The sequence below is a fragment of the Notolepis coatsorum genome, assembly GCF_963971535.1.
Source record: "Notolepis coatsorum genome assembly, chromosome: 5".
Classification (NCBI taxonomy): domain Eukaryota; kingdom Metazoa; phylum Chordata; class Actinopteri; order Aulopiformes; family Paralepididae; genus Notolepis; species Notolepis coatsorum.
Genome location: NC_140169.1, coordinates 98,889,287 through 98,914,095, shown reverse-complemented (window position 1 = coordinate 98,914,095; position 24,809 = coordinate 98,889,287). Strand labels below are relative to the sequence as shown.

General features: G+C 44.8%; 1 protein-coding gene across 3 annotated transcripts in view; it reads right to left on the bottom strand.

Annotated features, from left to right (window-relative positions):
• Positions 1 to 826: 826 nt before the first annotated feature.
• The window catches only part of LOC311228098 (triadin-like), a 35,289-nt gene continuing 11,306 nt past the window's right edge, over positions 827 to 24,809 (bottom strand). The window contains exons 2-6 of one of the 3 annotated variants that reach the window (XM_084314010.1): positions 10,102 to 10,303; positions 8,507 to 8,548; positions 5,102 to 5,149; positions 4,214 to 4,375; positions 827 to 1,300 (exon numbers count right to left, since the gene is read on the bottom strand). In XM_084314010.1, the coding sequence (XP_084170136.1) occupies positions 1,278 to 1,300; positions 4,214 to 4,375; positions 5,102 to 5,149; positions 8,507 to 8,548; positions 10,102 to 10,291 (465 nt within the window). In that variant the 5' untranslated portion in view covers positions 10,292 to 10,303 and the 3' untranslated portion in view covers positions 827 to 1,277. The remainder of the gene's footprint in view (positions 1,301 to 4,213; positions 4,376 to 5,101; positions 5,150 to 8,506; positions 8,549 to 10,101; positions 10,304 to 24,809) is intronic. The other 2 variants (XM_084314011.1, XM_084314012.1) reach the window with 2 other exon arrangements.

Genomic DNA, 24,809 nt, shown 5'->3' with positions numbered 1-24,809 from the left:
TGTTAGCCTCCCAATGTTAGTTGTTATGCCAATTCCCAATCCCCTTCCTGGTCGTTGCGCACTCTACCCCCTACCGTCGGTCCGGGAGGGCGGAGACTAGTCCGCTTAGTCCGCTGCGCTACCCGGCCGCTCCATTTCTGCATTGTACTGTATATTGTATTGTAACTCAGTTACTGTTCTACTCTGCATTGTATATTGTATATATGTACAGTATATTGAACACTTTTTTCTATGTACTTGACTTCTATTTTATACTTATTATACTTATTTTATACTTATCTATTTTTATCTAGCACAATCTCTGGAGCAAAACAGAAAGAAGCATTTTATATAAAAGTATTCTGTATTTTTGTATGACAACTAATAAAGAAACTTGAAACTTGATTGTCTTAGACCAGAGGAGTAACATGTATGCATTCACTGTCTTAGACCAGAGGAATAGCATGTGAATTCACTGTCTTAGACCAGAGGAATAACATGTATGAATTCACTGTCTTAGACCAGAGGGATAACATGTATGAATTCACTGTCTTAGACCAGAGGAATAACATGTATGAATTGTTGAATTGTGGCATAGTCCCCCTTTAAATAAAGACAGAACAACAACACTGTTTACCGTCCTAAATTAGTCCTTGGGTTAAAGTGGAGTAAGTTGCCTTATTTCAAGGTGCTGGAAGCGGTCTACATGTACTGCAATACTGTAGGTGAAATTACCTTGTTAACTTGCGTTCAGAAAGATAAGGACCACTGTCGTTAGACAGAGCTTCACACAGACAGAGAGAGCAGCAATGATCCAGTGACAGACAGGTTTGTTTGAGTCCGGTTTAATTTCTCACAGTTCAGCTAAAGACAGACCAACAGACAGATAAAATAGTACTAGAGATATACCATCCTCTTCCTCCTATCTCTGCCTCTTTTTCCTATCTATTCAGACAAATACACCCTCCTGTTCAGGGCATAAAATGAACAGTATGGAACCATCTGAATACTGGCAAATTACCACTGGTAAAATACTGGTAAATTACCACTGGTAAAATACTGGTAAATTACCACAGGTAAAATACTGGTAAATCACCACTGGTAAAATACTGGTAAATTACTACCAGCCTAATCCTGGTAAAGTTGTCTGTGGCTGGTCAGTAAATCAGTCCCATGTCAGCAGGTTCAGTCTGTTGAACTCTGACATTGTGTCCGTTTGACAAACATTTTAGTTTCTTTCCCCGCTCCTCTTCCTCTCTTCTCATCTTCTTCTCCTCTTTCAGCCTCTTTCCTCCCCTTCAGAACTCCTCCGAGTGTAAGGCTAGAAGATAGAGGTTCAGTTGATCAGTTTAGGAATCCTTTGCTTTGGATTATTCATTAGCGTACGTTAAAGGAACACAACATTATGTGAAATGTGCTTACCTTCTACTCGAGAGTCAGACAAGAAGATACCAATTTCCTATCCAAAATCTGTAAGCTAGCCTAGCTTAGCACAAACGAATGGAAGCGGATACAGATCACTAGCCCTAGCTTAAAACTCCGGGAGAAATGTTTTTGGCCAACAGCTAGGCTAGTGGTTTACTTCCATTAATTTGTGCTAAGCTAGGCTAGCTCGCAGCCGGATAGTTTTCTACTGAACGCACAGAAAGGAAATTGGTATCTGTCTTCTTGTTTGATTCTGGAGAAGACGGTAAGCACATTTCCCATAATGTTGGCATGTTCCTTTAATTCTTTCTGCCTGCATCTCTGTTTGGTAACTTCGTGGCTCAACAGGAACCTGCCTGCAGTGAGATGGGGGCGGTGGTGCAGCTGGGGGGGGTGTCAAGAGCACAGTGTAACTTTGCCAGAGATCACATATTATATTACCCCAATTGTATCCTCTTTGCTCCGGCTACCAATTCATTTCTGGGTCCAGTTCAGAGTAGCTGGTGCTGACTTTTAAAAGTCTGCTTTTTCTTTTATAAATTTATTTTACAAGTCAGCTCTCAGGTAATCTCAACAACAACCATCCTTCGAACCCGTCTAAAAACCAGAGGTGAGCGTGATTTTCAAGCCATTGTACCGCTTTTGTGGAACACCCTCCTCCCCTTCTAGTGCTGCAATCTGTGGAACACCCTCCTCCCCTTCTAGTGCTGCAATCTGTGGAACACCCTCCCCTTCTAGTGCTGCAATCTGCAGAATCCTGTCACTCCTTTAAAAGCCATCGTCATCTGTGAAAGGTGCCATACAAATAAACGTTACTTACCGTACTTTTCGCACTATAAGCCGCACCTGACTATAAGCCGCAGCAGCTAAATTGAATGATGTGTACATATATAAGCCGCACTGGACTATAAGCCGCAGGTGTTTTAATGTTTAATTACCATATGTAATTAGCATTGGGACACAATACTGTCGGACAAATAACAAGAATTAACTAATTTACAAGTTGTATTAAGTTTAGCAAATAAGGGAACAGATAAATAACATTTCAATGCAGTCAAAAAAGCAATATTTAGATTTTAACATTTTCGGGTTTGGTCACGTCGAGTCACATATAAGCCGCAGGGTCGAAAAATGGGGGGGAAAGCTGCGGCTTATAGTCCGAAAAGTACGGTACTTACTATCACACCTGTGCCCCCGCCTGCTCCGACCACATCTAACGGCACAGTCACGTTTACACGTTTGTGTCACCAACATACAAAACACAATCATAGCGCACTGTTTGCCTTCTGAAATAAGAGGGCTTTCTCACTAGCCATCTGGGGTCGAATCCGAGCACGATCGCCCCCAACATGTGTGTGATGAGAACGCTCTGTTTGGTCACCAGGGATGAGAACGCTCCGTGTCGTCACCAGGGACGCTGAGTCGCTCCAAAAAAGGTGGTTTTGGGTGCGAATCAGCGTCGCCGGCAACGGAACGATCGCAGATGTGCAAACAAACTGTACCAAAACATGGAACAAGTGGTTCTGTTGGTGCTAACCTGCTTGCCCAGAATAGAGTTGTATTCATACTTCAATAAAAAAAATATTATTTAGGTCTGTTTGTAGCCTGTAAAACCTGCTCCAACGAGGGAAGCTGTGTTGCAATTCAGCCGAGCGCTTATATCTCCCTATCTCTCTCTCTCTCTCTCGACAGCAGCCTGCACCCAGTTAAGGTGGTATTGAGAGCACATTATATCTTATCATAAGATATAACGTGCCCTCTCAATACCACCTTAAGGCTCTCTTCACTTCTCACATGCTTCTCCGTCTCTGTGTGTGTGTGCGTGTTTGGCGAGTGTGTGTCTGAGGGAGAGACGATAGAGAAGGGCTGCCGGTAAAGCACGTCATTCTATCTCATTTGATCCCAAATGCTTTATCCGAGAGCAAGAAGGGTTGAAAAACGCCAGCTATAGCAAACCAACTAGATGCATACGCCACCTGCTGTATTGGAGTGTTGCTCTCCTCTTGTGCTTGGGAACGAAACGAGATTGTAGTGTGAAAGCAGGCCAGAGGGGGGAGTGGGAGGGGGGGCTATCGTTCTCGAGGACGGAGCGGACCAACCGTTCCTAATGATAAAACGCCCTAAATGTTGCCTTGCTCACCAGGCTAAACATTTAAACCAGTTGAACTATGATCAACCAGTGAGGGAGCAGCTGAGAGGATTTGATCTGAGGAGTGGTGAATGTGATTGGTTGAACACCAAGCAGCATCATATCAGTACATAACACTGTGAAGAAAACTGCTGTGACCGCCCAATCAGGAGTGACTGTCATATCGTGAGAGACCGCCCTATCAGGAGAGGCCGCTCTACAGGGAGAGACCGCCTTATCAGGAGAGACACCCTATTAGGAGAGACCTCCCTATAAAAAAAGACCAGTCTGTTAGCAGATAGAAGGTATATTGAGTAGGTTTTTTCTGTATAATTCTATGGTTTATCACCACAGCATTTAAAAATAAAAAAAACAATGTACTGACTAAACGGGTTAAACCTCATATTTAGACTGGTATGGTGTGTTAGGTAGAGAATGTGATGGACTCAGTTAGCTGAAGGTGAGGTGGTTCTAACATGTGATGGACTCCGTTAGCTGAATGTGAGGTGGTTCTAACATGTGATGGACTCAGTTAGCTGAATGTGAGGAGGGTCTTACATGTGATGGACTCCGTTAGCTGAATGTGAGGTGGTTCTAACATGTGATGGACTCAGTTAGCTGAATGTGAGGTGGTTCTAACATGTGATGGACTCAGTTAGCTGAATGTGAGGAGGGTCTTACATGTGATGGACTCAGTTAGATGCTGAATACCTTCCTCTTCATTTTCTGGAGCCACCAGATTGATTACAAATGTCCACAGCAGCCCCAGCCAATCAGCGTCCTCCCCAGATGTGACATCACCAGTGGCTTCCACAGGGATTGATTTGATTGGGCGAACGCCACCTGAAAGATCATCAGAATAGGCTGGGTGAGAGGGGTGGAGTCACACAGAAGGGCGGGGCTGTCAACTCAAGCTCATTTGGCCTGCATTGTGCGTTCAGCAGGTCCTTCGTAATTCGTAAATTACCACCAGGAGGTTGCACACGGCCAACCCAGTGGTAAACTCTGGAAAGTTCCATGATACCTGAGTTACGAATTGTGACATTTCAGTGACCTTTCACCTTCTGTGGTGCAAACATACTTTATTATGAACATAGAGTACCATGAGACATCATCAGAAATATGATTCCATAAAAATCACTCTCAGACATGAGAATGTTTCATTTGCCAAAGAAGGAAATTACCATGGCAACCACTCACTGCACCATTCCCAGACTTTCGGCAGAGATGGTGATTCATAAAATAAAAATAAAAAATAAACTCATATTACAGCTCAAGATGCAACAAATGATCATTTTACTCCACATAAAACATAAATTATTATCATGTTTGTTTTGTAGCAAGTAGTTTCGTTTAAGTGTTATGGATTTCAACATTCAAAACGACCAGACAGTGATCCATGTCTTTTACATTAGACTGTGTATGTTAATACTTTCTGATTGCTAACAACTAATAACAAATATAGCATTGCTATCTTTCCTAAATGACTCATTCTTATACTGTATGGTTAGCATAGAGGCATATTGGAGCTGTGTTAAAATAACACAGGAGTAGTCTGAGTTGGCTTACCTCTGGACTTTAAAACCTTCCTGACAGCAGGGGGAGGGGTGGACAGACCTGTGATAAAATGTCAACAGTTACTGTAGCCTACTGGAGAGACAGACAGACAGACAGACAGACAGACAGACAGACAGACAGACAGACAGACAGACAGACAGACAGACAGACAGACAGACAGACAGACAGACAGACAGACAGACAGACAGACAGACAGACAGACAGACAGACAGACAGACAAAGCCACATCAGTCTGGTCACAATATGGAAGCACCATATTAATGCATATATTAATGTCAGGACACCTTGACATTAATATAATCACCAACCAGTGATGAGATTGATGAGGTGAATCAACAATCAACAGTCACATCCCAGCCTGTCTGTGTTCACTATGATGACCCTTTCTGGTTCAGTAAGTCTCCTCTCTGTGGCCAGAGCTGCTATTGAGAAGATTGAAAAATTTGAGTTGACGAGCACCTGCTGAAGGCACGAAGAGTATAACTTCAAAACAACACACGCAGGATGTAACGTTTTTAGCTTCAAAACAACACAGGCAGGATGTAACGTTTTTAGCTTCAAAACAACACAAGTTAACGTTTAGCTTCAAAACGGGAGCATGTCTATGTTCCCCGGGTCCTATGTTCCCCGCTTAATTGATTGATTGATTGAAAATTTTTGACCACCAGCCCTGATTCCAAACTCTAACCAACTTCGAAAGAGGGCCTAAGCTTAACCAGTTCGAAACAAGGCGGACATTAATAATTAATCAAATAAAATAATAAAATGTTCAATCTATTAATCAATCAAGCGGGGAACATAGGACCCGGGGAACATAGGGATGATCCCCTTCAAAACAACACAGGCGGGATGTAACGTTTAGCTTCAAAACAACACAGGCAGTGATGAAAGGAATTTGTTTGTTCATCAGAAATCTTCTCAAAACATGTATAGTAACAGTATCTTTAAATCAACTGATTCACTCCACTTGTTTCAAGATGTTTTGAGAAAATCCTTATGTAGTCAAATTGAATGAACCCTTGTGAAAAGGTGTTATTTCCATCATTCTTTCAACTACTATGATGGTATACCATAATATTACCATCTGTATCACAGTTTAAACTGGATTATGCCATAATATTACCATCTGTATCAATGTTTAAATTGGATTATACCACAATATTACTATCTGTATCACAGTTTAAATTGGATCATCATCAATCATGGCGACACGTTACCATAGCAGTACCGTGGTAAATGATCCATACAATGGCCGGTATCGTGGTAAAACTGAAATTACCATCAAACAAGCGTGACACTCCTTTGAAAGGGTATCTCACCTCCTTTGGCAGGGAATAGTTTTTTCTTATGGAAAAAGAGACAAATGACTCTTGCGAGGAAGAAATTATTAGATTTTGGTCTGTTGTTCTCATATCTCTTATTTATTGATTTATGCTTGTTGATTTCCTGTCTGGATAATAATGACTTTGTTTTCACGTTCCAGTTTCTTCTCCTCTCAGACGGTGTGTCAGGGTGTCCGTCTGTCCGGGAAACGCTTTTCTTATAAATCATTGTAAACAGCTGATTAATGCGCTGACATTTAGATGACTGGCTCCACATGGCCTCACTGACCCCAGGCATCTCTCTCTCTCTTTTTTTTCTCTCTCACTCTCGCTTGCCCTTTGTCTGTCTCCTATTCTTTCTTTCTCCCTGGCTCTCTCTCTTACTCTATGTTTCTCTTTCGCTGTATCTCTCTTCTCTCTTTCTCATGTCTTGCTGCTTTTCTCTCTCTCTCTCTCTCTCTCTCTCTCTCTCTCTCTCTCTCTCTCTCTCTCTCTCTCTCTCTCTCTCTCTCTCTCTCTCTCTCTCCTGTTTTTCATGTCTTGCCGTCTCTCTTTCTCTTTTACCAGACTTGAGCCAAACAGATTAGGTCCAAATACCTTAATGTTTTTTCACCAGACTTGAGCCAAACAGATTAGGCCCAAATACGTTGTTGTTTTCCTTGGAGTCGTGGATGGGTGGTGTTTGTCACATATGACAAAGCAATGAGTGGCAGAAGGTTTGGACATAATATAATTATCCTAATGTGGCAAACCCCACCCATTTGGCACTCCAGGTGAGTTAAACAAACACTGATAATTATTTGCAGATTATTAACCCTGATTATCAAACCAACCACTTTGACCACGCAGCTGCTAAGCATGAAGGTTCCAAAGTGGTCATTCTGTCTTTTGGTTAAATTGAGATTGGAGACATTCAATCATATTTCTAACAGTTGTTTGTCAACCTTCCAAAGCCACACACAACTCTGGTTAAAGAAAAATGTGGTTTTATAATGGGCTCTGAAAGATGCTGCTAGCTTCCTGTCTGAAAGACCATCTGATGGTCTCTGGGTCTGCAGGTCTGAAAGACCATCTGATGGTCTCTGGGTCTGCAGGTCTGAAAGACCATCTGATGGTCTCTGGGTCTGCAGGTCTGAAAGAACATCTGATGGTCTCTGGGTCTGCAGGTCTGAAAGACCATCTGATGGTCTCTGGGTCTGCAGGTCTGAAAGACCATCTGATGGTCTCTGGGTCTGCAGGTCTGAAAGACCATCTGATGGTCTCTGGGTCTGCAGTCCTGAAAGAACATCTGATGGTCTCTGGGTCTGCAGGTCTGAAAGACCATCTGATGGTCTTTGGGTCTGCAGGTCTGAAAGACCATCTGATGGTCTCTGGGTCTGCAGGTCTGAAAGACCATCTGATGGTCTCTGGGTCTGCAGGTCTGAAAGAACATCTGATGGTCTCTGGGTCTGCAGGTCTGATAGAGGAACCTATAGTTGTCCTCTAGAGTCTAGGCAGCGGTACATGTCTGGAATTCTGATGTGCAAATCAAACCATCAAAAGGCTAAGATGCAGAGTTTGAGATTGGACTCTCAGAGCTTTAATACAAGTTCTGCTTGCTTGGTGTTAGTTGATGCTACTGTAGGTGTTACAGTAGCTGCCATGAGCCAAACCTGGATAAACATAGCAGCACATTTAAAGGATTAGGGTTGGAGTTACTCTGTTAGTTGATGTACCAGGGTTAGGGTTGGAGTTACTCTGTTAGTTGATGTACCAGGGTTAGGGTTGGAGTTACTCTGTTAGTTGATGTCTTTTTCTTTTACAAGGGTTTGACTTGGTCTGTTAGTTGATGTATTTGTACCAGGGTTAGGGTTAGACTTGGTCTGTTAGTTGATGTATTTGTACCAGGGTTAGGGTTAGACTTGGTCTGTTAGTTGATGTTGTTGTACCAGGGTTAGGGTTAGACTTGGTCTGTTAGTTGATGTTGTTGTACCAGGGTTAGGGTTAGACTTGGTCTGTTAGTTGATGTTGTTGTACCAGGGTTAGGGTTAGCGTTGTTCTGTTAGTTGATGTTGTTGTGTGGATGTATTTTTACCAGGAGGTAAACACGTGGGATCGTCACAGTTTGATGTATACTCTGATGATGGGATGGCATCAGCATGGCAACGTGGTGATAGGTGACATGGGGGTGGAGGGATGGAGGAAGGGGATCCAGAAGAGATGTAGGGATGGAGGCAGCGTTTGAGAGAGAGGAAAAGTGTTAGAGATGTGCCCATCGATGATCTACTGGGAGGTGAATTATGAAGTATGGTGGGTTGTTGTGGCATAGAGGCATAGAATCAGAAGAGATAAAAGCTGTCAGCCCTGGTGTTTGATGTTGTTAGTTTGATAATGTCAGTCCTAGTGTTTGATGATGTCAGTCCAAGTGTTTGATGATGTCAGTCCTGTGTTTGATGATGTCAGTCCTGTGTTTGATGATGTGTCATGTGTATCTATTCCAATGATCTGAGTCTGGGACATATGTTGAAGTGTCATACAGTAGCAGCATCTGTTGCATTTAGATGTTTCAGATGTTCCAGTGCCATGGTTTTGTGCATGCTGGCTCACTGGCACACTGGCCCACTGGCACCTAAACACTATTAATGTTATTAGTTACAGGTGTGTTTATCCTGCGATGACACGCCAAAATGTCCGCTGTGAAAAAGCTCTGTATTTGTTTCCATGACAACATTAAAACTCTGTGGAAGCCATCTTAGGTTTACCTTTCTATCCCTTTTATATTATATGATTAGATATTGTACCAGTAGAGAGTACACTCGTGTTCAGTGTTATGGTGAAGTCCGAATGAATGGGAATGAGTGAGTGACGGTGTGCAAGTACACAGCTGTTAGAGGCTACAGTGATGATGGAACGGTGTGGGAAAAAAACTCATTATCTATGTCATGTGTATCCTTCAAACTGGACCAACGTTAAGAAAGGAGGTCTAACTGTTAACATGTCAAATAATTCATACACATTATATGGAAAAAAAGTATCATGCCACCAATACCACTGAAGTAACATGATATAATGTGCTGTAACACACAATAATGTAGTATTATTATCACTGAAGTAACATGATATAATGTGCTGTAACACACAATAATGTAGTATTATTATCACTGAAGTAACATGAAATAATGTGCTGTAACACACAATAATGTAGTATTATTATCACTGAAGTAACATGATATAATGTGCTGTAGCACACAATAATGTAGTATTATTATCACTGAAGTAACATGATATCATGTGCTGTAGCACACAATAATGTAGTATTATTATCACTGAAGTAACATGATATAATGTGCTGTAGCACACAATAATGTAGTATTATTATCACTGAAATAACATGATATAATGTGCTGTAACACACAATAATGTAGTATTATTATAATCACTGAAGTAACATGATATAATGTGCTGTAACACACAATAATGTAGTATTATTATCATCACTGAAGTAACATGATATAATGTGCTGTAACACACAATAATGTAGTATTGTTATCATTGAAGTAACATGATATAATGTGCTGTAGCACACAATAATGTAGTATTATTATCATCACTGAAATAACATGATATAATGTGCTCACTATCTCAATACTTAAAACTGTGGGAGTACACGGTAGTGTTTGGGCTTCAGACCTGTCAGTGTCTTGGAGTCGAGCAGGTCAAACATGACGATGGCGACCCCGGACCATGTGATGATCAGAGCCAATACCAGCAGCCAGGCCATCGGAGAGCTAAAGGTCACGATGAGGTCACCTAAAAAACTCCTCTGATTGGGCTGTGGGGAGGGAGGGCCAGCCTCTCCGACACTGCACTGACCAGCCATTGGTGGAGAGAGCTGGGGGGGGCAGTAGGATGGAGCAAGAGGGAGGAGAGGAGATAGAGTAAAGGAATATAGAATACAATAGAAAAAGAGGAGGGGGGAGAGAGAGAGAGAGAGAGAGAGAGAGAGAGAGAGAGAGAGAGAGAGAGAGAGAGAGAGAGAGAGAGAGAGAGAGAGAGAGAGAGAATTACGGTTAAGAAGAGAGAATCTCAAAAGAACAGATAGATGGAAAAGATATATCTATCAGTTGGGGGTTAAGTGCTTTTCTCACAAGCACCTCTGTGAAGGTATCTGCAAATATCCCCAGTGTGGCGGGAAGTCGACCCAATAACCTTCTGGTCATTAGCTTACTAGTTTAACCACTGGTCTACTGGCAGGCTTTTACTGAGCTTTAATTAACAGAAAAACCTGTCTGGTTAGCGTTTGGGTGACATCACTCAGAGGCCAAATTCAAACTCATTAACTCTCCCCAACTATCACATTTTAAAGAGCATTTATTAAACATATACTCACCGAGCATTTAAACATAACTCATTGAGTATTCAGACAGTATAGGGGTGTGCAGAGAGATCATTATCTGTATCCGTATCTGCATCTGTATCTGTTCAACCAACAAAATGATCTGTATTCGGACAGAAGACTGGAAGTAGGCGTGGCTTATACCAGACCTCTTTTTCGTCACGTCACAAATAGATCAATACAGTCCGTATTAAGTTATTTTGTGTTTCTTTTTCAAATGTAGCCAAGAGTAAAGACTTTAACCCTATCAAAACAGCAGTCAATGTGTATATTTTCAGCACTACGTTTGTTTACCAGTGATTTTAAGTGTTATTAGCTAAATATGACCTTGTAAAAATCTCTGCACATTGCACCAGAAAACTGACTATTTAGATGTGAGGACGGGAAGCCGTCATGAAATCGTTGACGTGAAAATCATATTTATATATCACGGGTCAAACAAACCTGAACGTTATTGCCATAAAATACAACGTATATTGTGTCTCAATCCGGTAAAAATGGCAGAGCAATGGACATTATAGAAAAGTAATTGTACTTACAGTAGATTTCATTCACAGTCTTTGCTGCCCTGTAACAGGCGCCTTGTGGTACTAAATCCAGATTTAATCCAGAAAGAGGAGATTTGGGGCAATCCAGAGATGTATGACCTGGCCATAATAAGGTAATTTATAGGCCTGATATTCTATATTCTATATTCATATTTAAAATGTGTCCGGATGGCAAAATTCAGTACTGTATCTACAAAAACCCAAGATGGTGCTGAATGAGCTCAGTTCTTTTTCACTTTTAGTCAATGTTAGCATGGTGTTATTCACCATCAAAGATGAAAACTATTGAGATCAGAGACTCTGTATAGGATTGTTAGTAACTGTCTAACTGTACATATGACTGTTTACACTAGTAACTGTTTACCTGCGTAGACAATTGTCTCCACCAGTGATTGCCTATAGTTGCATATATATCTGTCCCCACTGGAGGGCGCTCTAGGCGGAGCCACCCAGGTATTCTACCTTAGGGCAACTATAAAAGGAAAGGTGCCCACCCCTTTCGTTCTCTCCCCCAATGTCTCTCAGAGAGAGAAGAGTTGTACTACTACTGCTGCTGACATGTGAATAAAAGAAGCCACGCCAGTTCAGGCACAAGATAGAAACCATGCCTCTTGACCACATTATTGTCGCCCTAAACTGAGTTCTGTTAACAGGTTATGGGCCCAGATAACGCCGGGGCGAAATAGTGGAGGTACTGTAGCAAGCTTAGCTGAAGTTATAGGCTAGGATAGCGGCCGGGAGCACCGCATGGCTAGTCGCTAGGCCGACCAGAGTAAAAGCCGTTTCTTGTTTCTCCTCTTCTTCAATAATAAAGTATCTCTAATCAACAGCTCACTGACTGCCCGCATCGCCAATTCCCCCACCCTCGCCCCCCCCACCATCATTTTCCCCCCACCTGACTCCATCCCTCCCACCCCTTTTACTGCCTTCGCCCCAGTCGACTCCTCCTTCATCATGGACCTCATGACCACCTCCAAGACCACTACCTGCTCCCTTGACCCCCTACCCACTACTCTCACCAAAGCCTGCCTCCCTGGTCTCATCCCCCACCTCACCGCCCTTTTCAACCAGTCACTATCCCTAGGCCACGTCCCCTCCCCCTATAAACTCGCCACTGTCACCCCTGTACTCAAAAAACCCACTCTTGACCCATCCAGCCTCTCCAACTACCGCCCCATATCCAATCTTCCTTTTTTCTCTAAAACACTGGAACGCATTGCTGCCTCCCAACTCCACTCCCATCTCCAGTCCAACACCCTCTATGAACCCCTTCAGTCTGGCTTCCGTCCCGCTCACAGCACCGAAACTGCACTGGTTAAAGTTATCAACAACCTCCTCATCTCCGCTGACTCCGGTGCTCTCAACATCCTGATCCTACTCGATCTCAGTGCAGCCTTTGACACAGTGTGTCACTCCATCCTCCTCCAAAGACTGCACCAACTGGGTGTTGAGGGCACAGCACTTGGCTGGTTCTCCTCATACCTCACAGACAGACACCAATTCATCTCCCTCTCCGGCCACACCTCCTCCCCATCCCCAGTCACACAGGGGGTCCCCCAAGGCTCAGTCCTTGGCCCCCTGCTCTTCATCTGCTACATTCTCCCCCTTGGTCACATCATCCGTAAATACCACCTCAACTTCCACTGCTACGCTGACGACACCCAAATCTACATCAGTACACAATCCCCCCACAGCCCACCCCTCAGTCACATCGAATCCTGCATCACCGAACTCCAAACTTGGATGACTCACAACTTCCTCAAACTGAACAGTGACAAGACTGAACTTCTCATCATTGGCACCAAAACCACCCTCACCAGATCCGGACCCATCACACTCACCATCAACGACTCCACCATCACCCCCTCCCCCCTAGTCCGAAACCTCGGTGTCCTCCTTGACCCCACCCTCTCATTTGACCCCCACGTCCGCTCCATCGTAAAAATATCCTACTTTCACCTCCGCAACATCGCAAAAATCCATCACTGCCTATCCCCCCCTGCTGCTGAATCCCTCATTCACGCCTTCATCTCCTCCCGCCTGGACTACTGCAACTCCCTCCTCACTGGTATCACCTCCCGCTCCCTCCATAAACTGCAAATGGTCCAAAATTCAGCCGCCCGCCTCCTCACTAACACCCGGTTCCGCGAACACATCACTCCTGTCCTCCACTCCCTCCACTGGCTCCCGATCAAACACAGCATAAACTTTAAAACACTACTCCTCACCTTCAAAGCCCTCCACAGCCTGCCCCCCCCCTACCTGACTGATCTCCTTCTTCCCTACCGCCCCACTCGTTCCCTCCGGTCCTCCTCCACTGCTTCCCTCACTGTCCCGACATCCAAGCTTAAAAACTTTGGAGATCGGGCCTTCTCTCGTACTGCACCCCGACTCTGGAACTCCCTCCCCCAGTCCATCAGAGACTCCCCTACACTCTCCACCTTCAAAGCTCGCCTAAAAACCCACCTGTTCTCCCTTGCCTTCAACCCCCCCCACCCATAAACCCCCCCCCCCTCCAACCTGATTGATGTCTGTCTCCAGTTTTTTTTTTTTTTGTGCTATCATGCTGTCTTCCCTGTTCCCCCTATGGTCTCATGTTCCTTTTGTTTTGTTTCTTTGTTGTTTCTTTGTTTTTGTTTCTTTGCTTTTGTTTCTTTGTTTGTACTCTTGCTCCCGACTATTGTCAGCGACTTCGGGTTATTGAGAAGCGCTATATAAATTAAATGAATTATTATTATTATTATTAAAGCTAAGCATACCATTAACGAAGAGGATGGAAAACAAGAGAAGAGACAAGTGGCCGACATTCAATGGAAAAGCAGAGAACTACGAACTCTTGGAAGAGCGCAAGGGCGGGGCTGAAGGAGACAATCCTGGGGGCCCCCACCGGAGAACTGACAGCGGAAGAGCAAGCCCTGGACGACCAGCGGAATGCTAGCGCGTACTGTGAGTTAGCGCCGATGCTCGACGACACCAGCCTGGGGCTGATATTCCGCGACACTAAAGACAGAGGCCGAGAAAGCCTGGCGGTACTGAGAGAGCATTTCATCGGGCGAGGAAGACCCAGAGTCATGGCCCTCTACACAGCACTAACGGGCCTGAGGAAGGGGATCACCGAAACTGTGACCGAATACGTCAACAGAGCGGAGCAAATCACGACGCCATTGAGGAGTGCCGGAGAAGCACCGAGCGATGGGCTAATGATGGCGATGATAATGAGAGGACTACCGGAGCTGTACAAACCGTTCACACTCCTGATAACACACGGTTCAACGGACATTGCGTTGGGACAGTTCAAGGCTAAGTTAAGGAACTTCGAGGCCTCAGAAGACACCCAACCAGCCGCCGCGGAGGAAAGGGAGAGGGTGCTAAAGGCTCGAGAGACGCCAAGAGAGAGAACCAGGACCACGACGGACCTGGCGTGTTGGCGATGCGGAGATAAAGGCCATCGGAGAAGCGAATGCACAAAGGCTGTCTGGTGTAGCTTCTGCAAATCCACGGGGCACACAGACAGAGCGTGCATGAAGAAACACAACCAGAGCGCGCGATACGCGCATGGACAAGATGGCGGCTACAGACGAGATGACGGCCATGAACGAGACAGAGGCCACGGACAAAATGGCGACTACAGGCGAGACAAAAGCCACGGACGGAATGGCGACTACGGACAAGATAACGGCTGTGGACAGGATGACGACAGCGGACACGACGGCAGCGACTATCGACGTGAGATGAATCGAGATGACGCCCGGAGAATCGATGGCGGCGATGATCGACGTGAGGCGAGTTGAGACGACGCCCGGAGGATAACGGGACAAGAAGACCCACGCTTTTGGAGCGCGGACGGCGGGCATCGCCGGACCGGCCCAGATGCAGCGGGCCCAGAGAAGGAGACTGATCGTGGACACGGGCGCGTCGTCCCATGTCATCAACGACAGGAGTCGGTTCAAGAACTTTGACGACACTTTCCACTTGGAGAGGCACTGCATGGAGCTGGCAGACGGTAGACGCATCTACGGATTGGCACAAGAGAGGGGAGACGCACAGGTATGCCTCACGGACAGCAGGGGGCGCCGGCGTACGGTGACGCTAAATATGTACCATCGTACATCGAATATGTACCATCGTTCCCACAAGGACTATTCTCTGTAATAGCTGCTACTGCAAGCGGCGCCAAGGTATTCTTCGATAAAGGTAAAAATGTCCTTGTAGAACCTGATGGTACCCGGTTTGACATAAAGATGTACCAGAGAGTATTTTATCTGAAAACGGAGTGTAATGACTACGACCAGTGTAACGATAATGATGATGTGTGTAGCGGGACGGCCAGTCACGATATTCAGACATGGCACGAGATTATGGGTCATTGTAATTACGAGGATTTACTGAAACTGCAAGTAGTGTCAGAGGGTATGCACATTGAGGGGGAGAAGCGTAGACCTGACAAAAATTGTGCAATGTGCAAAACGGGGAAGTTTACCCAACCGAGATACAGAAATCCCACAGACAGAGTAGGGGTACCACTTGCACTAGTTGACATGGACCTAGTCGGCCCAGTAAGCAACAAGTCCATAGGAGGTTTTGGATATGTACAGTCTTTTACAGACGTGTGTACAGGGGCAGTGTTTGTTTACTTTATCAAAGAAAAGAGTGACACACTCCAGGCCACGGAAAAATTCCTGGCAGACGTAGCTCCTTATGGTACAGTAAGATGTTTGAGGTCCGACCACGAAACCGAGTTCACAAACAGAGAGTTCCAATCACTGTTGGGAAGGTATAAGATAATACACGAGACGTCACGTCCATATCCCACGCACCAGAGCGGGGTGGCAGAGTGGGAATGGCACACCCTTTTCGAAATGGCTAGGTGTAAGCTAGCAGATAGTAACTTACCAAAGAGCGTGTGGCATTATGCGGTGCAAGAAGCCGCTTATACCAGAAACAGGTGCTTTAATAAGCACTCGGGCACCACTCCGTCCGTATACAGCGCTGACAGGAAAGAAGTGTAATCTAGCCAGAATGCACCGATTTGGATCAGTGTGTTATGTGTACCTGCAGGACAGGGGAAAACCCAAGTCCAAGGATGTAAAAGGATTTTTCATAGGACACGACAGAGGAAGTCCTGCTCTCCTAGTTCATCATCCCGGTAAAGGGATAGTGCAGAAACACATGCTAGTCAAGTTTGTCACGAAGGCAACCTGTGAGTGCGAGACACAGACAGAGGAGCCAGAGCTGGACTCCAGAGCAAGGTGTGTAGAAATAGAAACACACCACCCCAGTGTACTTAGTACAGTTGTGCAGACAGACAGCCAGCAACCCCCAGAGGGCAATGACGAGGAGCACCCGAGGGTGACGTCAAGTGCCTCAAGCAGTGGGAGGTATCCCCCAAGGGAACACAGACCCCCAGAACGTCTGACAGGCTATGCCAGGGAAGGGAGTGACGAGGAGGACAATACACCTATCCCCGTTGAGCACTACTACAGGGTAGTCAGTGGGGTAAACCCGACCTTTAAAGAGGCCACAATGTCCCCCGAAGAGGGCATGCACACAGTGGGAGGAAAATGGATGTACTCAACCAAGTTACTAGAGGGCAGGCAGTCAGTGGGAGGGAGATGGGGTATTCAATCCAGGAAGGTATTGAAGACCACGGTAAATACAAAGTATGGTTCATAGAAAATTGATTGAATGCTGAAGAATTTAGCCATATGTTTGGTCCCATGTTTAAGTACAGAGGTGGATGAGTTACCAGGTTTAAAATGCTGAAATGGATCATATGTTTAATCCCATGTTTAAGTACAAAGGTGGGTGGTTTACAATGTTAAAATACAGAAGTGGAGGATTTGATCATCGCTCCAGACCACAAAAGAAAGACCTAGGCAGGTTAAACCATTTTATAGGTATGGACTTCGAACAGTCTGCCAACTGTGTAAAAATATCCCACAAGAGATATGTGGGGAAAGGTCCGGAGTATGTTTATTGACCCCACAGAGATTAATTAAACTACGTAAAAAATATGTTTTTCGTTATCCCAGAGGTGCTGCAGACGGACAGCGGTGTTTCAGAAAAGACGAAAAGGTTTAAGGGCTTAGGGCCTACAGGGATACTATCAGCCTGTGAAGCTGAGTATATATCTCTAGCTATGACAATGAAAAATGTGTTTATCTAGAGCAACTGCTCGAAGTGATGAAGATAAGGTTATGAATGCATTGTTCAAGATGCAGCAGGTAATTGAAATATATCCACTATACCAAATATGGTGTTTCTGAAGAATGGGTGTTCTGTCTAAACCGTTTAAAATGATGAACATTGTGTATATATGGACACTGTTGTTTATAAGGACAACCAGGGGATCATTGTGATTACTAGGAACCTAAGGTGTCAATATAGATGTAAACATGTCATTATAAATAATATCATCTCATCAGGTATGTCATCAGATAAGAAAGAATGACACCGGTTTACTGTCCAACGGACAACAGAGTAATAGATACTATGAGGGAGCCTTTTTCAAATTAAAACTGACGTGATTTGTAAAGGTCATGTTTAATGTGAAGGTATTGAATGTCATACCCTATGGATGCTTTTGAGTTTATATATATTATTTCCTTTGTTAAAATGTTTTTCCAAGAAGTCAGCCAGTATGCTAAAAAGTGGGAGTGTTGAGATCAGAGACTCTGTATAGGATTGTTAGTAACTGTCTAACTGTACATATGACTGTTTACACTAGTAACTGTTTACCTGGGTAGACAATTGTCTCCACCAGTGATTGCCTAGTTGCATATATATCTGTCCCCACTGGAGGGCGCTCTAGGCGGAGCCACCCAGGTATTCTACCTTAGGGCAACTATAAAAGGAAAGGTGCCCACCCCTTTCGTTCTCTCCCCCAATGTCTCTCAGAGAGAGAAGAGTTGTACTACTACTGCTGCTGACATGTGAATAAAAGAAGCCACGCCAGTTCAGGCACAAGATAGAAACCATGGCCCTCATTCACCAACGTGACTTACGCACAGATATGTGCTTAAGCTGTGCGTACGACCATTTCTAAGCAAAGAGTGGGATTCATCAATTTCAACTTGAACTTGACTTCGTGCTTATGTGTACGCACAGCTCTGAGCATGCTTAGCTGACGCCCAGTGGTAGAATATCGTTACTACGGCACAAGCGCTCCTCAGTACATGCATTCGTTTCAACGCGGAAATAAAGACACTGGCGCGTGTTCTGTATGACCCCCGTAATTCATTATAGTTCATTGTGAAACAGCGATATTAGTGTTGACAATTAATTATTGTCAAACCCTAAATAGCATGTGGAATAGGTCTTTCTCTCCGAATGAATGCAGGTTTATATATATAGCGTTATCGGGTGCACTGACTGCGCTCGCAGGAACTGTTTTCAGAGATAGCATCAGATAGGGATGAATGAATGAATGAGGCAGTCTAATTGCAGAGAGAACATAATATTAACTAGAGTCCACTACCCGAGACACCTCCTTCATTTGTACCGCAATTTGGGACCCAAATTGGAGCTATGAGCTTAAAAGCTTTTCCGTGCTTATTTGAGAAGGTCCAGCTGCAGAACCGGAGAGACAGACAGCAGAGAGACAGACAGACAGACAGATAGACACTGTTCCACAGTGTGTGTGTGTGTGACCACTAGTCTCCTAGTAGAGACCCCCCCCCCCCCCCTCTGGACCACCTCTCAGTAGAGACCCCCCCCTCTGGACCACCTCCTAGTAGAGACAAGTTTTCTGAAATGTATGTTTATATATGCAAATGAGGCACTTCCCCATTAAATATGTGGACATTTATGGATGCAATAAGGCAAAATGAAGTAAAATGAACAACTAAATGTGTGTTATTGACGTTTTATTGTCACTAGTTTCATAGAAGACATGTTTAGGAAGCAAAATATAACAAAATCTCAAAATCAACAAAAAAAGTATATTTGCCTATTCACCTGCAGTGTCTCGCCTTAATCCTCATCTTCGTCTTCTTCCTAGAGAAGTCTCTACTAGGAGGTGGTCCAGAGGGGGGGGGGCTGAGTCTCTACCATTAGACTAGTAGTCACACACACGCACGCACACACACACACACACACACACACACACACACACACACACACACACACACACACACACACACACACACACACACACACACACACACACTGTGGAACAGTGTCTGTCTGTCTTTCTGTCTCTCTGCTGTCTGTCTCTCTGCTGTCTCTCTCAAAATAGTATAAGTGCTATCTTGGCCCTGAGAGTTGCTCTCCGGCTCTGCAGCTGGACCCTTCTCCAATCAGCACGAAAAAAGCTATAAGCTTATAAAACGATTTAATATGCGAAACTTCGTTTTAAATTCCTTAATTCACTTTTGTTTATTTCATAAAGATTTTCCCGACATAATGCTACCTGCCCCGACCAGATCCGTGACTCTGTTGCGATACAGATGAATTATCTACTCAGAATAGTATTATAAAGTGGCTATCTTTTATGCTGTAGATCACTGCTGGTATGTGCGTGCAGAACCTTTATTTCAGCGGGGACTGTAGTATTTATTTGACGTTACTGTACAATATATGTGTATTAAAAGACGGAGCTGTCTTTTATTGTATTATAATAATTATTAATATTAAAAATAAATTAAGAAAGGCATTCTTATTCCAGCATGCATTAATGACACTAACGGGCAACGGCAAAACAGTGGTTAATGGTCTTTATTAGTGTTTGCGGTGTCCAGGCAGCAATGGTCTTTTAGGAAGTTAATAGATATAATATCCGACAGTGTACAACACCCTCGGCTTAGTCCACTTTTCCACATTTCATGGGGGTGTCCATTACCGTATATGGTTAATCGGGGCGGTTCTGGTATGCAAATACGTGAAAGTGTGCACGAGCCTCGGCGCAGGGCCAAGGTGATATTTATCATGACAGGTGTGCGTAGAACCTGCGTACGCACGTGTGGTAAATCCCGTTTATTTTGTGCGTGCACTCATTCTAAATTCTGTGCTTACGTGTGGAAATAGAACATTTTCCACGTCACGTTGATGAATGAGGGCCCATGCCTCTTGACCACATTATTGTCGCCCTAAACTGAGTTCTGTTAACAAAAACAAATTCTCCTTTATAGTATAGTAACAGACACCATATTTCTGACACTGGGAAAACATTCCCTGAGTTCCACAGATGTCCCTAGATACCAAGAACATGTAAATGGACCTTGTAGAAGTGGAGCAATCTTCCATTTACTTGGGTATGTACTTTTAGTCAAAACATTTTAAAATATGGCTAGGGCTTAACTCATTGACTGCCACGCTGGGAACGGGATATGACTATGTGCTGTGCTGCCAAGCATTAAACCTATGGAGCCACTCACCTTGTTTGCAGGGCTATAACTATATATTATAGCTATGGATGCAATACTATGGCCCATTTGGCATCGAGTATCTATCGTTCAAGATGTGAAAAAGAAAGAATTTTTCCATCCATACATTCCCGTTTTATACCGCATATTATACTTAATCCATTGGCATTTCGTCCCTATACACGCTACAATAAAAAATTCAAATGCATATGATCGGTATATTATGTTCCATCATGAATGCATGAAAGGGGGGGGGGTCGTTTCTGATTAATTGATTGTCAATAACGGCATTCATTATTACAACAGCATACGCTGATCAGGGCGATGGCTATGAAAACAAGGCACAATCAAGCTGAAATTGACATTAAATTGCTCTTACCTGTGGCCGGTGAAATTCCAAAAAGAATATTCCAGTTATTTGATTGCCATCTGGTAGATCGTATGTCCATTTGGGCCACGACATAACCCACCACAGCATAATGAATCGGGGGTCCCGAAAACAATTCAATGCGATCGGGTAAAAAGCCCTCGGTCCAGGTTACTAGAAAAGTCCGCCCGGAGGAATTTCATCGACACACAGCCCCATAGAGAGTCTCAAAGGGAGTGCAACATCGGCCGCATACCACCAGACGGCGGTATTGGACTTTTGCAATCTCAGACTCATTCCCTATGGTTACACAGGCTCCCTGGATAGATAACGATTGGAAATAGAGAATAAAATAAATAACGATCAAATAACGAGTATACTCGTTGTTGGCGTCCAACGATTGGCGGCCAATAGCGAGTATACTCGCCGTTGGTGGGGAATGAGTTAAGAGGTTAAATCGGGCAAATGTTTTTTCTAACCTAATATTCATTGGCAATCAGTGGTGGCCGGTGGGTACTTCGCCACTAGGGGCGCTATACCAAACATTTTGCAAAATGCAAACATGTACAGTACAGTACCACGCAACACTCATGGCAAGACGTGAGCGATTCGACTCACGCTCACGGCAATGAATCGGCTCTTATGAACGAGTCGCTCAGCTGTTACTACAACACACAACCAGTCAAATAAAGTATAGTCTAGACTCTAATTCACAACTTGAAACACAATATATAAATAGAAAAGTTAGAAACAAAACTCGCCCGTCTACAAACACAGGCAGATCTCTCCCTCTCTCCTTCTCTCTCTCACACACAGCGCGACGTGGAATCGATTCGTTACACAATCAGACCTATTATATACCAAGAATAACTTCAGTATGAGTACAGGGCTGTACACATATTTTGCATATTGTTAAACGAGCCAAGGCTAGCTATTAAACTATCGATATGAATCGAAAATCTGGGACCCTGATGTAAACAAGACAAACGTCTTTCTCTGGTCTGCATCCCCTTAACAATTGTGTGTATTGAGCCGTACTGTATTGTACCCATTCTGCAATCTGTTAATAAAGTTCTCATTCATTCATTCATTCAAACATAGACGATATTGTGTAATATCTTAGATATTAACGGACAACGGAACAGTTGGTTGGTAAACAAGACGCTTTATTACTACCTCAGGTGGTTCCTCAATCCCCACAATCCCTGCCTCTCACGCCACTCCCACTTACTGTAACTGTCGTAAACATGTCGTAACGTATACTCCTCTTGTAGTCAGTTAACAATACTATGACATCTCCCTTTTTCCTTTTAACAATATCAACACATATCAATAACTTTGATATCTTCTCTTTAACAGTATCAACACATCAATAACCATGACATCTCCTTTTTTTTTTTTTTTTTTTTTTTTTTTTTTATATCAACACCCTTCAAAAAAAATTATTATTGAACTCTCCCCTCACAGGTCAAGTCTCTGGACAGGTTTAACAGGTCTACCAGACCTGGTTTGGATCAGTCCATCAGTATTCCTTGTTGGACCAGGCGAGCCATGGTTTGGGCTCATCTGAATGTCAGGTGTGTCATTCCCGGGATTTGTGTCATCATTCGCTGGAGGCCCCGCTACGGGCACCGCTTGGAGATGTCGACGGTTACGCCTGTACAGAGCACCCTGCTCTGTCTCGATGAGATAAGACCTCTGTGTAACGCTCTCACCTGCCACTACTGCAGGTGTGGACCAGGTCTTTTGATTGTCCAGTCTGGTGAGAACATGGTCTCCTCGCTGCAGTGGTGTGAGCTCTCTCACGCCATGGCGTTTGTTATAGTAGAAGGCCTGTTTGCTCTTCTCCGCAGCATCTCGAGCTCTGACGTGATGTTTGTTCGGCCACCTTGGTTGCAGGTTCTTGGCCAGAGTGGGCAGTGTCGTCCTGATTTTCCTGCCCATTAGGAGCTCTGCCGGACTGACACCCGTACTGCTGTGTGGAGAAGAACGGTAAACCATTAAAGCAAGTAGGGGGTCCTTTTGTCTCAGAATCCCCTTGGCCGTTTGGACTGCACGTTCAGCATAACCGTTTCCTTGTGGGTTGTGGGGACTAGAGGTTGTGTGCTTAAAGTCCATGTCACAGGCAAAGCCTCTGAAGACATCACTGCTGAACTGCGGTCCGTTGTCACTGACAACCTCCTCCGGTATTCCGTGCCGGGCAAACGTGGCTCTCAGCTTCAAGATCACATGTGCACTAGTCGTGGTAGGCATGTGGAGTATCTCCAGGTATCTAGAGTAGTAGTCAGCTATGACTAGGTAACTCTCTCTCTCATGTTCACATAAATCTATGCCAATTCTCTTCCACGGCCTGTCTGGGAGAGGTGTTGACAGGAGAGGCTCCCTGTTCTGTGCTCTCCTCTGCTCACGACAGTACATGCAGTTCTCAACTTTGTGTGTGATCTGTGTGGCTATGCCAGGCCACCACACCGAAGTGTTGGCCCTGTCTCTGCACTTGTTAAGACCTTGATGGCCCTCATGTATGCGTTCTAGTATATCCGACCTCAATCTCCCTGGTATCACTATTCTACTCCCTCTGGTCACTACCCCATCGTGCATAGACAGTTCGTTCCTAACGGGAAAGTACTCCCTAACACAGGTGTTTATATGTGCTAGGTGTTCAGGCCACCCCTCTTGTATGTACCTGATCACTTCTTGGAGCTGCTCGTCCGCCGCCGTCTCCGCGCGGATGCTGTCTATCTTTTTCGGCGATGCTGGAATGTTGCTCATCACAGCTGCTACGTAACACTCCACGTCTGTGTCCCTACTGAGCCCCTTGTCTGCCTGTGGGCTCCTGGACAGTGTGTCTGCCACCACCAGCGTTTTCCCCGGTGCATACTCAGCCTCCGGGTTGAACCTCATCAACCGCATGAGGAGTCGCTGGCAGCGGAGTGGCACATTGTCGAGATCCCTGGAGTTCATCAGTGGGATGAGGGGTTTGTGATCCGTAATCAGTTTGAATGTTGGCAGGCCATAGAGATACATCTGAAACCTCTCACACGCCCACACGCTCGCCAGGCACTCTTTCTCTATCTGAGCGTACCTGGTTTCAGCGTCGCTCAGTCGCCTTGAGCAGTATGCTACTGGTCTCCAGTCCTCGCCATGGAGCTGCAGCAGGACACCGCCTATCCCATAACTGCTTGCGTCTGCTGAGACCACTGTGCTCCTGTTAACATCATAGTACACCAGGGTAGGTGACGTTGTGAGGAGCTCTTTAACTCGCTCAAAGGCTGCTTGTTGCGCCGGACCCCACATCCACACTGAGTCTGCTTTTAACAGTGCATATAGTGGCTGGCCCACTGTGGCGAGGTCTGGAATATATTTCCCCAGGTAATTGATCATGCCGAGTGCTCTCTTTAGTTCCTGCACGTTTTCTGGTGGTTCCAGTTTGCTGACTGCAGACACTTTGGCTGGGTCGGGTCGTACACCATCTTTGTTGATCACCTGACCCAGGAAGTGCAGCTCCTCCTTTCTCAGCACACACTTCTCATCGTTCAGCTTCAGGCCTGCAGACTCTAGCCGATCCAGAACCTTCTGCAGCCGCTCATCATGTTCGCTGGTGTTGCTGCCATGGATGATGATGTCGTCCATGTAGACGGCAACGCCGTCCAGCCCTTCCAGCGTCTCCACCATCTTCCTCTGAAATATCTCAGGTGCACTGCTTATCCCAAAGGGAAGACGTTTGA